At 43.5% G+C, this 15,269-nt stretch overlaps 1 protein-coding gene across 4 annotated transcripts in view; it reads left to right on the top strand.

Annotated features, from left to right (window-relative positions):
- Nucleotides 1-15,269, top strand: part of VPS13D (vacuolar protein sorting 13 homolog D) — a 251,706-nt gene that overhangs the window by 70,213 nt on the left and 166,224 nt on the right. For all 4 annotated transcript variants that reach the window (XM_077763779.1, XM_077763778.1, XM_077763781.1 and 1 more), the window contains exons 27-34: nucleotides 1,461-1,632; nucleotides 1,803-1,915; nucleotides 4,473-4,685; nucleotides 8,066-8,331; nucleotides 9,709-9,842; nucleotides 12,481-12,636; nucleotides 13,445-13,655; nucleotides 14,160-14,234. In XM_077763779.1, coding sequence (XP_077619905.1) covers nucleotides 1,461-1,632; nucleotides 1,803-1,915; nucleotides 4,473-4,685; nucleotides 8,066-8,331; nucleotides 9,709-9,842; nucleotides 12,481-12,636; nucleotides 13,445-13,655; nucleotides 14,160-14,234 — 1,340 coding nt within the window. The remainder of the gene's footprint in view (nucleotides 1-1,460; nucleotides 1,633-1,802; nucleotides 1,916-4,472; nucleotides 4,686-8,065; nucleotides 8,332-9,708; nucleotides 9,843-12,480; nucleotides 12,637-13,444; nucleotides 13,656-14,159; nucleotides 14,235-15,269) is intronic.

Genomic DNA, 15,269 nt, shown 5'->3' with positions numbered 1-15,269 from the left:
ACCTTGGAAATAAATGTTCTCACACCCCACCTGAAACCTCCAGAGCCTGGCTCTCAGGTGTCTGTGAACCAGGTTCCCTTGTGGGGACCCGGGCCACGTGCACGGCCTGGGGTGGCCGCGTACAGTGCGTGATGCGTGTCCGTCTGGGACATTGGTTTTGGAGAAAGCAGCAATGCTTGTGTTTCAACCACAGGCAAAGATGAGGCTGTAAAGTGATGAAAGAGGTTCTCGTTTGTAGCATTTTGAAGAGCAGTCTTGTTACTTTAATTCCTCTTTGGCTGCTCCCTTCACGGTTCTCGGGTTTGGGTGAGTCATTTAATGTCACTTTTTTTGTTTCTCTCTGGATTAATGATACAGGTCAGCTGCTCTCTCTGGGATTTTTACATTTCATTCGTATTTGTTACTCAAGTGCTCCCTGGCTGGCGCTCAGTTATGGCTGGCAGGGGCTCTCTTTGGTTTCACTGGCTTAGCAGTCTTACGAGGAGCTTCCTTATCTAGAAATCGAACACCTCGTTTGCTTTTCGAGTGATGCTTTCCAAAAAATTTGCTTTGTTAGTCGGATTGTGTAAACTTTACCCACTTCCATCAGCGTTTATGTGCAGAGGGTTGTACTGTTAGTACCTATAGAAGGCGATCACTCGATGCAAGATACCCTATCACTGCAGAGAAACAGCAGCACAGGGGGACACTGGGAGCCTTTCCAACTTTTCTTTGTGGATTGCATCACTGGTCTTTAACATATATAGGTTGTTCTCTGCAGACAAAGTAATTTTTTATTTTCTTCTTCTACTTTAAATCCTGGTCCTCTGTGTACTCAGAACATGATGTAGTGTGCAGGGTCCATGGTGCCCACTGCACCCACCATGGGCAGCTGGGGGAAGGCAGGGGAAAAGCTGTCCGGTGTTGGGATGAGCTGTACTAGCGCCTGACGCAGGCATCGCAACCTTACTCCTGCCCATCTCAGCAGAGACAAGTAAAATCAGGTCCAGATTTTATCCTGATGTCCCATCTGGGCTCAGTGTGAAACCCTGGGTTATGCCTTTAGTTATCATGAAATCTGAAGAGTTAATTAAAGAGCTTGCCGTTTCTAAAAAGAGAGAGAGAGAGAGAGAGAGAGAGCTTGCCATTTCTTTATTACCTTCCCAACTGTAATGTTGAAGCTCTTTCTGAGCCTCATACGATTTTTCCATATTCATAGAGTACTTAGCTAACTCATGGTAGATTTGGGGACTTTTTACATGCACATTTTGGGAGAAGAGGGGCTTTTTGTAGCCAACCATGACACTCAGTTGTGCTAACTTGCTTCATTTGAAATCACGTGAAATTTTTATTATTGGAGGTTAGAAATGAACTGCTTGATAATGGAGGGGGCTACATTTTAGCTCTTATATTTGGAGGTGAGCTTTGTTCATGTCAAGTTAGTGATTTGTTTGCCAAAGTGACCTTTTTTCTTTTCTTAGAGAAATAAGTCATACTGTGCCAGACATATCCATCCACGGCAATCTCTCCTCAGTCCACTGCTCCCTGGATTTGTACAAATATAAGCTGATCCGTGGTTTATTGGAGAACAACCTCGGAGAGCCCATAGAGGAATTTATGCGGCCTTACGATTTACAAGACCCAAGAATTCACGTGAGTGAGACCTTGCTCCTTCCATTAACCCTTAACTTTTGCAGCCTCAGCTGATGGCCACCTTGTGTGTGGATCCCTCCAGCTCACCTGCAGAGAGAAGATGGAGCAAGAAGCAAATTACTGTCTTAACATATTAGCCCCCTTTTCAGATCGGCATTTTCCTTTTGCAGACTGTTCTCAGTGGAGAAGTGTACACGTGCATGTGTTTCCTCATCGATATGGTGAATGTAAGTCTGGAGCTGAAGGATCCAAAAGGAAAAGAAAGTGCTGGGTCCTTAGCCAGGTATGGCTTTAACGGTACCATTCTACTACTCGTGACTAACATTGTAGTAACAGTGCTACAAACAATACACATATTTTGCTTTAGCGCAGAGCAGAGGTTGCCACGGAGGTGGTCTGCACGGTGCTTTCTGGTTGGTCTGCACGGTGCTTTTTAAAAGTTTAAATGTATTTGCCTTATTAGTAAAGACAGGTCCACACCTGGTACTGAAACTGGTAAGTTTGAAAGAGCTTCAGTAATAATGCAACACTTTGGTTTCCTAAGACTCTACTGATTTTGTTTTGTTTTGCTTTAATGTCAGCAGTGTTTAAAAATGTCCTATGTTCCCTTAGTTTCAGGTATACAATATAGAGATTCAACTTCTCTCTAGGTTATGCTGTGCTCCCCTCAGGTGAAGCCACCGTCTGTCACCAATACGACATTATTATACAGTACCATGTCTATACTCCCTGTGCTGTACTTTCGACCCCCATGACTTCTTCATTGCATAACTGGAAGCCTGTACCTCCCTTCTACCCTCCTTCCAGAATCTACTGTGTTTTAAAAATATTTAACTGTAGAACCACCCTTCTGGAAAGCTCAGCAATGTCACGTCACTCATGACATTTGTAGAATATGCCTTTAACACAGTGCTGTTATTTGTATATATCCTGGGCGGGACAGAAGGGCCAACACAGTTGTAGTTGAGGTGGAAGGAGGGGTGGGGGATGGGGAACATCCCAAATAGCCTAGGGAATAGTAAGGTGTAAGGCTTCAATGGAAAAAGTTGTCTTATAGTATATTCCTAATATGATCTTGCTGCATGGTATGTTATCAATAGCTTAAAAAATAATAATAAATAAAAACTACCATGGGGGGGTGGTAAAAGCAGATGACAGAAATGTAGACACACCAGTGACTTAGAAAAGTGAAGTCGTTTTTCTCCTGACACTGTGTGTCCTTTGTGGTCTCCCTGCTGCTCTGCTCCTGCAGCCACTGTGGCCGACAGAGCAGCCAGCATCTTGCTGTGCCAGCGAGAAAAACAAGAGCACGGAGTGGTCTTGAGCTGCCGACCCTCTGGGTTAGAACATGGCCCCACGAAGTGCGGAGGACCCAGAAGTTGTGTCTGCCGTAGGGGAGACCCAGCACTGTGGTGAGCAGCACTGATGACTGCCGCACTGGCCAACATTTCAGAATCGGGGGACTTCACGTACAGAATTTGGATTTCAGCCTCTTTTGAGAAGTTGACAGCACCGGGCCCGTCTTTCCTCCTGGAAGCGCCGCAAAGCCGAAGAGTGCTTGGCTGCCTCTGGAGGCCGCGCTTTGCCCAGCGGCTCACCTAGTGTGTCTCTTGCAGGGCCGGGGTAGACCAAGAGCTCACCGTCATGGCTGTAGAGCCTTGAAGACTGCCTTGTGTTTTCACACTTGATAAACTTCATTTTGATCTCTTGGCAACCATGTGAAGTTGGGCAGACATTACTTCTATTTCCCAGATAGAATTTTTATCTAGTATAAGATTGTATGGCCGGAAAAGTGGTTCAGGATTTGAAAACAGGACTTCAAGGCTAGGAATTTCCCTACTGAAACACTTTTTTTTTTTTTCCCCTTTGTCTTTCCCTGGAGAATCTGGCCTGGCCTGTCTCTAACTCAGTTGAATGAAACAAGGTATAATGAAGCTTAGGTCCCAGATTGTCTTGTGAGCTAGCAATTCTTTTCTTTTTTCTTTTTTTTAATTTTTTAAAATGTTTTTTATTTATTTCTGAGAGAGAGAGAGAGAGAAAGCATGAGCAGAGGAGGGTCAGAGGGAGAGGGAGATACAGAATCCGAAGCAGGCTCCAGGCTCTGAGCTGTCAGCACAGAGCTCGATGCAGGGCTCGAACCCAGAAACTGAGATCATGACTTGAGCCGAAGTCAGAAGCTTAACCGACTGAGCTACCCAGGCACCCCAGCAATTCTTTTCTGATGGCTGGCTACGTCCTTAGTTTCTTACACAATGAAGTAATTCTGTACAGAATGTCATGAATAAATTAGGGATTGCATATTATAGCTTTCTCTGTGACTGAAAAGGAAAAAAAAAAAAGGAGTCGCAAACACATTTCCTCTTGGTGGACCGGTTGCATTATTTCTCTGTGTGAGGAGTATTATTTGCTCTGGTTATTCCAGGAAGCTCTAGTAGTTATATAAAGATTCGGCAGACTCTGGAGAGAGAATCCTGCAGGCAGGGTAGGAGTTGACAGGGGATGATCTCAAGGTACCCTTGACGCCCTTTGGGGATTGGTACACATATACAGCCTTCTCAGACTTAGGGTGAGAAATAAGAATGTTAGTGTGCCCATAGTATACTAGGGTGTGTTCTTCCTCACAGAGTTCCTGTGGACAAGGTCATCTTCCTGGAAATGGAAAGTAAGAGACAGGGCACAGTGACACCTCCTCTGTTTTGAGGAGTCTGTTAACAAAATCAGTGAAAGGTCCTCCCCTTCACTGAACTCTGGTATGCTTATGATTTTTTTCCGTTGTCTTGAACTTACATAATTTTGTAAACTGGAAGAGTTTAACGTCTTGTCTGCTTTTTCCCTTTTAGATTTGACTTCAAGAAATGTAAACTGCTCTATGAAAGCTTTTCCAACCAAACCAAGTCTGTCAACTTGGTTTCCCATTCCATGATGGCTTTTGACACCCGCTTTGCTGGGCAGAAGGCCAGTCCTGGCATGACAAATGTATTCAGCTGTATTTTTCAGCCCTCCAGGAACAGCAGCACTGCCCAGGGATCCATTCAGATCGAACTGCATTTCAGGTAGTGGATCCAGACCCTGACTCTGCCTTTCTTTATCGAGAAATTCCCTTTTGTGGCCAGGGGGCCAAGACCTGTGTCAGCTTTAGAGCATCAAAAGACTGAGGAATCACTGACAAGATAGATAGATAATGGCCCCCTAGTACAACTCACAGTGTATTAACTTACTCATCCTATAACCTTGCAGTTTCACCTATTGGCCAAAAGATGTCTCTGTTGCCTTAAAAAAAAAAAAAAAAAAAAAATTTTAGAATTAAACCAGAGTCTTCAACATCCATGTAAGCTGTAGACTGTTTTAATGTATAAAGTGAATTGAAGAAAGAAGAAATTATGCTTGGTTAAGGGTGTGAAAAGACTCTGGTCTATAGACATTATAGAAAGATAGGTGGTTTTGACTTGCATTATTAATTTGTCTATGTGAGTCTTGCTAACTCATTTCTCCATTTAAAAGGGCTTTAGCCTCTTTGAACTAGATTATATTTTTCTTCCTGGTATTATGCGAGGCAGTGGTGTGTGTAGAATGAACGAATGTTTTGGAATTGTACAGCCCTGGGCTTAAAACCTTGATCTACTACCTTCTACCTGTGTGTCCTTGGACAAGTTCAACCACTTTGAGCTGCCATTTTCTGTAACATAGAAAAGGATGACCGTATCCACCTCACAGGGCGGAGGCAGTAACTAAAGACAAGCCTGGTATGCTGCTTGGCACGGATGGCAGCTCGTATTATTATTACTGATGTAGCCCATGTTGTTTTATGATCTACTACTGTAAGATTTTATGACTGATGACAGACCTGAAAACTGAAAAATTAGGTTTGGTCTAAAATTGTCCAATGTAGAGGGACACCTGGGTGGCTCAGTCAGTTAAGCGTCTGACTTTGGCTCAGGTCATAATCTCACAGTTCATGAGTTTGAGCCCCACGTCAGACACTGTGCTGACAGCTCAGAGTCTGCGACCTGCTTTGGATCTGTATCCCTCTCTCTCGGCCTCTCACCTTGTGCTCTCTCTCTCTCAAAAAAGAATTAAAATCATCCAGTGCAAATCCAAAAGGAGACCTTTGGAAGCAGTGTCAGTTTTATTCTATTAATGCTTGATATTATCAGATATGTTGTAAATAGAAACCAGTGAGTAAAAGATTGGGGAACACAAACACACACACGCACGCACGCACGCGCGAACACGTCATCAATGTTTGTATTCATGTTTTAATGTGCCTGACATTTCAATGTACAGTAAATTCCCAGGGTGAGCTTTCTTTTAGGGAGAGGTCATGGTCACGCTCCATGTGCCTTTAGGAAGTTGAGCAAAGAGACAGTCAAACCTTTGCATGAACTTTTTGGATGTTTAGAAATAGGAGTGCTCCTTGTGCCTTACTGAGCCTTTCCACAAGCAGGCACTCTCCCTGCCTTTGCTTAAATTCTTCTGACAAGTCTGCGAAGCGGGTGACTTCTGCCCCATTTTACAGAGGCAGCAGTAGAAGCTAGGAGAGCGTTGAGCACCTCTCTCAGGTCACAGTGAGGGAGGGAAGCTGTCAGGACTCACACCGGGGCCTCTGATTTCACACCCATGTCCCTTCTGACAGTCCTCAGGCATGGCCGCTTGTGTGTCTAGTGATTGAGCTAACTGCGCGCAGTCTCAGAGGCTAACCTGGCTGTGGTGTGCGGTTCTTTGGTTTGAAGATGTTCATTTGAGCAGGAGGCTTCTGTATATTTGGTTCTTCTGCGGAAACAGTTTCTTCTTGGGTTTTCTATTATTATTGATCTAGCTGCCCAATCTGTCCGCTCCTTGTCTCAGCGATCATGTTTTTAATACACCAGGAGGCTTGAAATCTTACTCTGTTTCTATACCGAAGGTGTATAATTTTTTGGTCACACAGTAAAGTCTTACCTTGGAGCCTGTGAACAGACATACCATTGTGAGTGAGGGGGTTCTCTTGCTCTCTGGATTGGAGCTTTTGAACGCTTTCTGTGTCTCGAGAAGAATCACTCTTCTGTGGGGATTTTGTGTGTCAAATATAAATCACTTCACAGTGTTTAAAAGCTTGGAGTATTTTCCAGAAAAGGGATCAGACATACTTTGACTTTTCCAGTTAGTGCATAGCTCTGACGATCTGTGTTCAGAATGGGATGGAAAAATTTCACTGAGGGCAACATTTTTTCTCTATGACAAAAGAGTGAAGTATTTCTGTGAAAATTGCTGTGTCTGTATGAGGGAGCGATGCATCACTGCGCCCTTTTTCTGGAGGCAGTGAGCCAGGGCTGGGAGAACCCAGAGACTAGAGAAGCCAGCCTGCGTTTCCTGAAGAGGAGCCCCCTTTAAAGGCAGGGAACCAGGCACGTGTAGTGGCTCGAGCCCCACTTGCTTTGGGGCTCACAGAGCAAAGTTCACCCCTGAAAAGCATAAGAAGGTGTCCCTAGCCCACTTTCCTTCTGTCTTCCCCATCTCTGCCTACTCATATTCTGGTTCGGCCACACCGTGCTTTGCAACCAGGCCTGGGGTCCTCCTTGGGTTTTCACCTCAAGCAGAGAACTGGGGGGTAACGGGCTACTGAGACAGTATTCTCTCCTCCCTACCCCGAACTCCACTTCCAAGGTGCTCGGGGTTATACCCACATATAAATGTCATCTTTCTTGTCCTCTGCCTCAGGCTGAAAGATAGGATGTAAATTTGGTGTTTGTAAAGAAGTGATCCGAGACATCAAAGAAAGCGTGCCTTCGTGATCTTCTTGAAATAGCCTGTAGACAGGCAGCTGACATTTACCGAACACTGGTTATGTGTTTCATCTGGTGCTTTGTCTTTTACAGCATTGATATTTCTCATTTTGTAAGTCAGGAAGCAGGCTCAGAGAAGGCAGGTGGCTCATTCAAGGTGACACAGTTTCTAAGTGACCGGATTTAAGCCTCTGCTCTTTCTCCTGTGCCAGGATTCCTCAGCCTCAGCACTGTTGACACTTTAGGTCGGATACTTCCTTGTTGTGGGGCTGTCCTGCGCGTTGTGGGATGTTTAGCGGCAGTCCTGGCCTCTGCCGATGAGATGCCGATTGCAAACCTCCCCCCACCCCCCAACCGCGCGTTGTGACAATCATGGATGTCTCCAGACATTGCCAAAAGTCTCCTGGGGGACAAAGCCACCCCTGGTTGAGAACGGCTGAATCACGCTATCCTGGTTTCTTATGGCATAAAAATATGATTAGCTTTTGAAAACACACACTGAATATTTTATTAAACCAGTGTTCAGAGTTTATTGTACTCAGAGTGGTCAATGTAAAAAATACTGGAAAAATAAGTTCCCAAGCTGAGTAATACACTTGTAAGTTATTTATTTCTTGTTTTATTTCCTTTCCTGTTTTATTTATTTATTTAGGGGGTCTTTTTCCTTGCAGATCTACGAAGGATTCGTCCTGTTTTACAGTGGTCCTCAACAACCTCCGCGTCTTTCTCATATTTGACTGGCTGCTCTTAGTCCATGATTTTCTCCACACTCCCAGCGATATTAAGAAACAGACTAATGTTACTCCTTCTCGCCACCGTAACTCTAGCAGTGAATCTGCTGTAGTCCCCAAAACTGTGAAAAGTGGAGTAGTTACCAAGCGGTCTTCCCTTCCTGTGTCCACTGAAAGGCATCTGGAGGTCAAGGTCAATGTAACAGGTGAGCCTACGTAGGTATGAGTCACTCACTGATTCTTAGTCTGAATGTTAGAGGATGTGTCTTAGAGGATGATATTTCTGTTGTTTCCATATTTGACGTGAGCACTTAACACATTTTCTTTTTTCTTAACGCTTTTTTTTTTTTAATATTTTTGAGAGAGAGAGAGAGACAGTGAAAGCAGGGGAGGGGCAGAGAGAGAGGGAAACACAGGATCCGAAGTAGGCTCCAGGCTCCCAGCTATCAGCACAGAGCCCCACGCGGTGCTTGAACTCATGGACCGTGAGATCATGACCTGAGCTGAAGTGGGACACTTCACCCACTGAGTCAGCCAGGCGCCCCCAGCACTTGCACATTTTCATACAGACCAACAAGTGTTAACGTGGTTGACCTCCGTTTTCAGGTGTGAACTGCTGGCCCTCACGCAGGGTTGCAGGGTTTCTGGGCCCTCTGCTCTGCTTGCCCATCGCCCGTGCCCAGTGGGAGTGCCGCCTGGGCAGCGGCCTTTCCCCCTGGTGTTAAGTCTGGCTTCAGTTTTCTGTTTGCTCTTTAGTGCCCCAGCAGATGTGCCTTCCTGAGTGCAGGCAAATTGGGGATGTGAAAAATCTCAGTTTAAAAGGTAAATAAGTGAGGGGATCGTTACTTTCTTTACAAAAAGAACTTATTCCCTTACATACAGATTGACTGTGGTTTTTGTTAACTAGTGAACTCTTCGGGTGTACCTGTGTGTATTTAACTCGTTGTGTTGGTGTCTGACCCCGGCTACTGCTTGATGGTTGGAAGAAGCCGGCCAGCGTAGTGCACTATAAATGGATTGGGTTTCAAAAGCTCCATCTATGTAGGTTTTTGATGAAAATGAAAAGTAAATTTGCCATGTACAAATGAGTAGAAAATTGTCTGCTTTTAGTAATTTCGGAAAAATCTACTTTAAATTTGTGTATGTTCTTTGTAAATAGCTCCAACAGCTCTGTGGATGATGTCATGCCTTACACTGGCTGACCAATGTTAGCATGTGAATCTCCTTCCTGGGATTTTAAAACTGGTCCCTGCTTGGAGAAGGGGTGATTTCCTGGGCTTCTGAGTATCTGATCTGGCCTCCCAGGAGACTCAGCTTAAAAATATATTCCAGAGAGAGAAGAGGAACTGCCTTGCAGTCCTTTCTGCCCGTGCAGTGCTCTGTTGGTGCAGCTGGGCCTGGCCAGATACAGAAACTTGGTTCGGGATGGCAGTGAAGTGGAAGGTTGACAAACGTCCTGGGGAACAAATCTTTCTAGCTTGCAAACACCCCCGCCCCAGGTGTAAATGTGTTGCTAGTTTGCAACAGCCTAGTGTTTCCCAGCTTCCCAGCTTCAGCTCAGTTGATGATGCTGTCCTCTCCAGGCACGGAGTTTGTGGTGGTTGAAGATGTGTCCTGCTTCGATACCAACGCCATTATTCTGAAAGGCACCACCGTGCTCACCTATAAGCCCCGATTTGTCGATCGCCCCTTTTCAGGGAGTTTGTTTGGCATCGAGGTAAGAAGTCTGCACGTCGATCAAAACACTTAATGGTTTGGCTTAGGAGAAAAGCCTCTGGAAGAGAATTTTACCTCCTCAGCTTTCATTAGGGGAAATGATTGATTGAGTTGGTGGACTCTGGCCGTCTTCTTTGTTTTGTCCTTAAATCTACCAGGTTATTCTAACGTGTGGAATCCAGTCCTCCAGCACTGGGCTGTAAGTGTGCTGAGCCCCTTGACCTCTTTTTCTGACCCCCGCCCCCTTCCCTAGGAAGTTAAGGGCGACTCTGCTCGTCCCCGTTACCCTGTCAGGCCCTGCTGTGCCCCCTCCGTCTAGCCGTCTAGTCCTTGGCAAATGAGGGGGGGTGCTCGTTTCCCCCATGTCCCCTTCCCCCCACATCGAGTTGTTTCCCCCCTTGAAGGCCTAGGGCTCTGTGGTCATGGAAACTCCTTTATAAAAGGCGTTAAGGATTTTATGTGTTATCCTTTTAGGAATATCTAATCTGCAAAAGGCCCTCTCGAAAGAGTCATGCATAACCTCACGGAGTGAATCTGCAGCAGTGCTGCTTCAGGCTCTGATTTAATCTCATGAAGGAGATACTTTGGACTAAAGTGGCCTTTGCAGCCTGCAAATCACATTATGCAATATTAAGCATAAACTGCTCTCTCTGTCTTAAAGCCAGGGGTTGTGGAAACAGATGGAGAAATGAGGCACATTATTATTTCTATTAAGTATTCTTAATTCACTGATTTCAGCTAACATTCCTCTTGTTACAGTATGAGAATATTTAGTCTGGGTTTCTCATCGTTTCCTTTCACTTTATGATTGAACTTTTCATGCCCTATTCTTTATAGTGGTATTGCAGAGTTGAATGAACAAAACTTATTGTCACCATCAGCAGCATATGGTAATTTTTTTTCCTGCATCAGATGTAGCTGAATAAAACCGGTAGAGAGTTCACTTCTTGATCACTTGTTTCTCTCATGTAAATTCTTTCCATGAGATGTGATGTGCGTTGATCATGAAATTGTAGTTCATCTGCTTTCCAAGCCACTCCAGTGCCAGCTCTGAATGGAAAATGTTGGTGATTGATTAATGAGCTGTCAGGTGCAGTTGGGTTTTGTGTAGCCGAAGCCCCTGAAGAAAAGAGGAAAATGAAACTTTTTTTTGCTCCAAAGTCTTAGAAGAACTCTATGGCATAATATTTGAGATTCCTAGAAATTCCTTTCAATCTTTTTCCCGAGGCAGCACAATTGGACCTGAGTTTTGAGACCCCTTTGGTATATCATTGGGGGAGAATTTTTAAAGGAAGCCAAATGAGCTTATTTTGAATACAACAAAGGAGCTTGGTGTCATATGTTTTCCAATAGCGCTAGACAGTGCCTCCCACCCTCCAGAAAGGGGGAAAAGCAAGGGAGACCAACGTGAATGCTTTCTTCTGTACTGTTGTTAAAGCACAAAAATAATTTGGTCCTAGAATGGGAGTCCTCTCTCCCTTCTCTCTCCCCATAAATATATTTATTGTTAAACGTTTTATTATAGAACATTTCAGACATATACAAGTAAACAGATTAATATAATGAACCCCTATATATGCACCACCAGCTTCAATAATTAATGTATTTATTTTCAATTATGAAATAACAATGGTATTACCTAAGATTTGGGAGAGGGGAGAGAAAAATTACCTGTCCTTATGTACAGAGTCTCTGTTGACATTTTGATGTGTTTCTTTAAAGTCATGGTGTAATATTATTTTGATTAGGCTGCTTGTTCACATATCATGTTGTAATTATCTTCCTTCTTTCCATGTGGTCTTTTGTTTTTTTTTAAGTTTATTTATTTTGAGAGAGAGAGAGAGAGAGAGAGAGAGAATCCCAAGTGGACTCTGCACCATCAGCACAGAGGTCAGCAAAAGGGTTCTTAAACTCACAAACTGTAAGATCATGACCTGAGCCGAACCCAAGAGTTGGATGCTTAATTGACTGAGCCACCTAGGCGCCCCGGCCATGGTCTTTTTGTCACTTTTATTATTATTATTTTAATTTTATTTTTGAGAGAGAGAGAAAATGCGAGTGGGAAAGAGAGGCAGAGGGAGAGAGAGAATTGCAAGCAGGCACCATGCCCAGCGCAGAGCCCAATGCAGGGTTCAATTCCACAGCCCTGGGATGGTGACCTGAGGCTAAATCAAGAGTCGAAAGTTCAACTGACTGAGCCACTCAAGCGCCCATTCATTACTGTCAGATGATTGGAAAATATTCTGTTGAGTAGATATGATATGATCTAGGTTGCTCTTAATTTTTTTATTAACTATTAAATAATGGTTCAGTGATTTTTTTTTAATGTATTTTGCATTATTTCCATAGGCTAGTTCCTAGAAGGAAGTAGAATTATTGGATCAAAGGATGTGAGATTTTTGAGCCTTTTGCCTTGTATCAGTAAATTGCCTTTTATATGGGCATGTGCTCTAGCAGTGGGTGAGAATCCCCAGTTCACTCTTGACAGTTTTTATTTCAGCAGCTGTATGGGTCTTTTGATAACACAGGGCTGATTGATACCAGGAAAGTGTTTTCTTTTTTTGTTGTTGTTTTCTGCTGACGGTTAAACTCTTCTAAATCAGACATTAATTCCTACTGTGCTGCATTCCATTCCCTAGGTGTTTTCATGCCGACTAGGGAATGAACATGATACAGCTCTTTCAATTGTTGATCCAGTTCAAATTCAGGTGGAGCTGGTGGGGAATTCTTCTTATCAGAACACTTCAGGATTGATGGATGCATTTAATAGTGAAGATTTCCCACCGATCTTGGAGGTAAGGAGAAAAAAATCTGTGAACCGTGAGATCGTGACCTCAGCTGAAGTCAGGAGTTAGACCCTTAACCAACTGAGCCATGCAGTCGCATCCTGCTGTTTTTTTTTTTTTTTTTAATGTTTATTTATTTTGAGAGAGAGAGAGAGAAAGAGAAATAGGGAGGGGCAGAGAGGGAGGAGAGAGAGAATTCCAAGCAGGCTCCTCACTGCCAGTGCAGAGCCTGACACAGGGCTCATCCTCGCGATCTGGGAGGCTACAGCATCCTGGTTTTAAAGTGGCCTGGTGCTGGCATCCTTATTGCTTTTACCAGTGGGAGCTATATTGCCATTCTCTGAGGAAGACTGACTTTTGAGAAATATGAGTGTGGAACTTGACTCATGTAAAGTTACATTTGAAGATAAAGGAGATCGTTTGAGTGGTCAGCTCATTTCAGAAATGTTAAAAAAATAGAACAAAGCAAGATGGACTAACAGAACTTTGCTAATAGGCAATCTGTCCCCCCACCTACAGCCATTCTCTGATTCTCTGCTTTGATAATATACTTGTAAGCGAATCATTGCTGTAGTAATTTTCCTAGCTTAATATTTTTTATTTGGTGCAGTTTTGTGAACATTTGACCTCACAGCAGAGATGTCTTACCTCATGGCTCTTGGTGCTTAATTTCAAGATTTTTCCAGTCTTCGAACTGGAAAATTAATGTAGTGTCTGTGGAACTTCTATAACTTGAATTAGGAACTATGCCTGTAAGAGGTGTGGGCATAAAAGCAAATGCAACTTTAAAAACTTAACGTCTTTTCCATTTTGGTAGATTCAGTTACAGGCCCTGGATATCAGACTCTCCTATAACGATGTTCAGCTGTTTCTTGCCATCGCAAAATCCATCCCCGAGCAAGCTCAGGCCGCCGCCCCAGACGCAGTTGCCTCGGAGGCCGGCACTGTTAGCAGTCACGTTCCCGGCGCACCTCGAGCTGCAGAGGAGATCAGGGAAGGGACAAGACATACCCTTGATCCTGTCCTGGGTAGGTGTCGAGCTGTAGAGCCCACTCGGTCTTCCTAATGTCTACCCTACTTGTTAACTGTCATGATTTTCTTCTGCACAATTAAATTGTTCAGAGGATAATTGCATGTCATTACATGTAATTATAAGTATGATGCTCTAATTTTTTAAAATACAAGAACAGATCTAACACCCCAAACCAGCTGCACTGGCCTACACTCGTTTTCCTTTTACCATTTCTTCCAGAGTCCTATAGAGAATGCTAAGGTTTAGTTTTAAACCTTGAGTTTTCCTCCAAAGTTACATGGATAATATTAATTTTCAGTTTTAAGCTTTGACAAACACAATCCATTTAGGGAACAGACTCTTAGAAATTTCAGGGTGCTCCAGTTAGGAGCCCTTTTTTGCCTAGAGAAATGGAATGTTTTCGTCACCAGTTTCTGAATTTCTTTTCTTTTTTCTTCCGTTAGTCAATACATTAATTGTATACAATTATTTATAAAAATTACGTACTGCTCTTTCCTAGAGTTGCAGCTGGCTAGACTGCAGGAGCTGGGGTTCAGCATGGACGATTGTCGCAAAGCCCTTCTGGTCTGTCAAGGTAATTTGCACACAGGTTTCCATGGCCTGTCCATCTTAATAATACGATGCTCCTCACTGCCCGTCTCCCCTGCCCCTGCAAGGTGACTTGGAGAGGTGGACTGTTTTTCAAAGCCCCTCCATGATTTTCTTTGAGCTGACCATGATCTTGGGCTGGAAATGAGCAGCAGTATTTCCTAGTGGATAAGAACCTGGGCTGTGGAACAAATGCTTGGCTTTAGGTTTTTACTTTGCTGCTTTTTGATTACCTGTTAGCGACATAGGCAAATTGCTTAGCCTCTCTGTAGCAGTGCTTCCTTGTCCGTAAGAGGATAGATAAGAGTGCTTCCCTTGGAGGTTTGATACAAATAGGCAGTATATGCAGAGCACTTAAGGGAAGTGCCTGGCACACAGCAGGTGCTCTGATGCTGTTAGGTTAGGTGCTACTGTTGCTGGTGGTGGTGATGCCGATAGTCAGGACCACAGAGCACCGATATGCCTTGTCCTGTGTTTTCTTGTTGAATTTTTATAGCCCTTGGAGGTGTGCATTATTATCCCCATTTCAGATAAGGAAACTGGCTCAGATAGGTTAATTAACTGGTCTCAGGTCACCTATTAGTGAGGGGCTGAGATGGACTTAAAGCCAAGGCTGCCTGGGTTCTTTCTACTGCAACATATTTCCTTCCCACCTCCCTCTGTGTAGTCCTTTCTCTTAAAACAGGAAGATAAAGCAAAAGCTGTATTTTTTCTAGGTTACACTTACATGTACATTTCTCCGTTTCTTTATGTACTATGTATATTCATACATATATGTACATATACCGTGTATGTTGGCAGATTATATTGCAAATATAATTTTATAGCCCTTTTTACAACACGGTTTTGTTGAAATATAATGTTATTACAATATACTTAATATTAGCAGCATTTTCCTATCTCATTAAAGTTATAAACATTAATTTTTTACATTGAGCTAATGGTATATTTTAATTTATTTAACTATTTTCTTGTTTTTCATTCTTTAAATACTGTATATAATTCTGTAATAAATATTTTT

Source organism: Crocuta crocuta, unplaced genomic scaffold (genome assembly GCF_008692635.1).
Source record: "Crocuta crocuta isolate KB4526 unplaced genomic scaffold, BGI_CrCroc_1.0 scaffold13, whole genome shotgun sequence".
Lineage (NCBI taxonomy): Eukaryota > Metazoa > Chordata > Mammalia > Carnivora > Hyaenidae > Crocuta > Crocuta crocuta.
The sequence above is the reverse complement of the archived record's forward strand: the minus strand, read 5'-3'. Positions and strand labels throughout refer to the sequence as shown.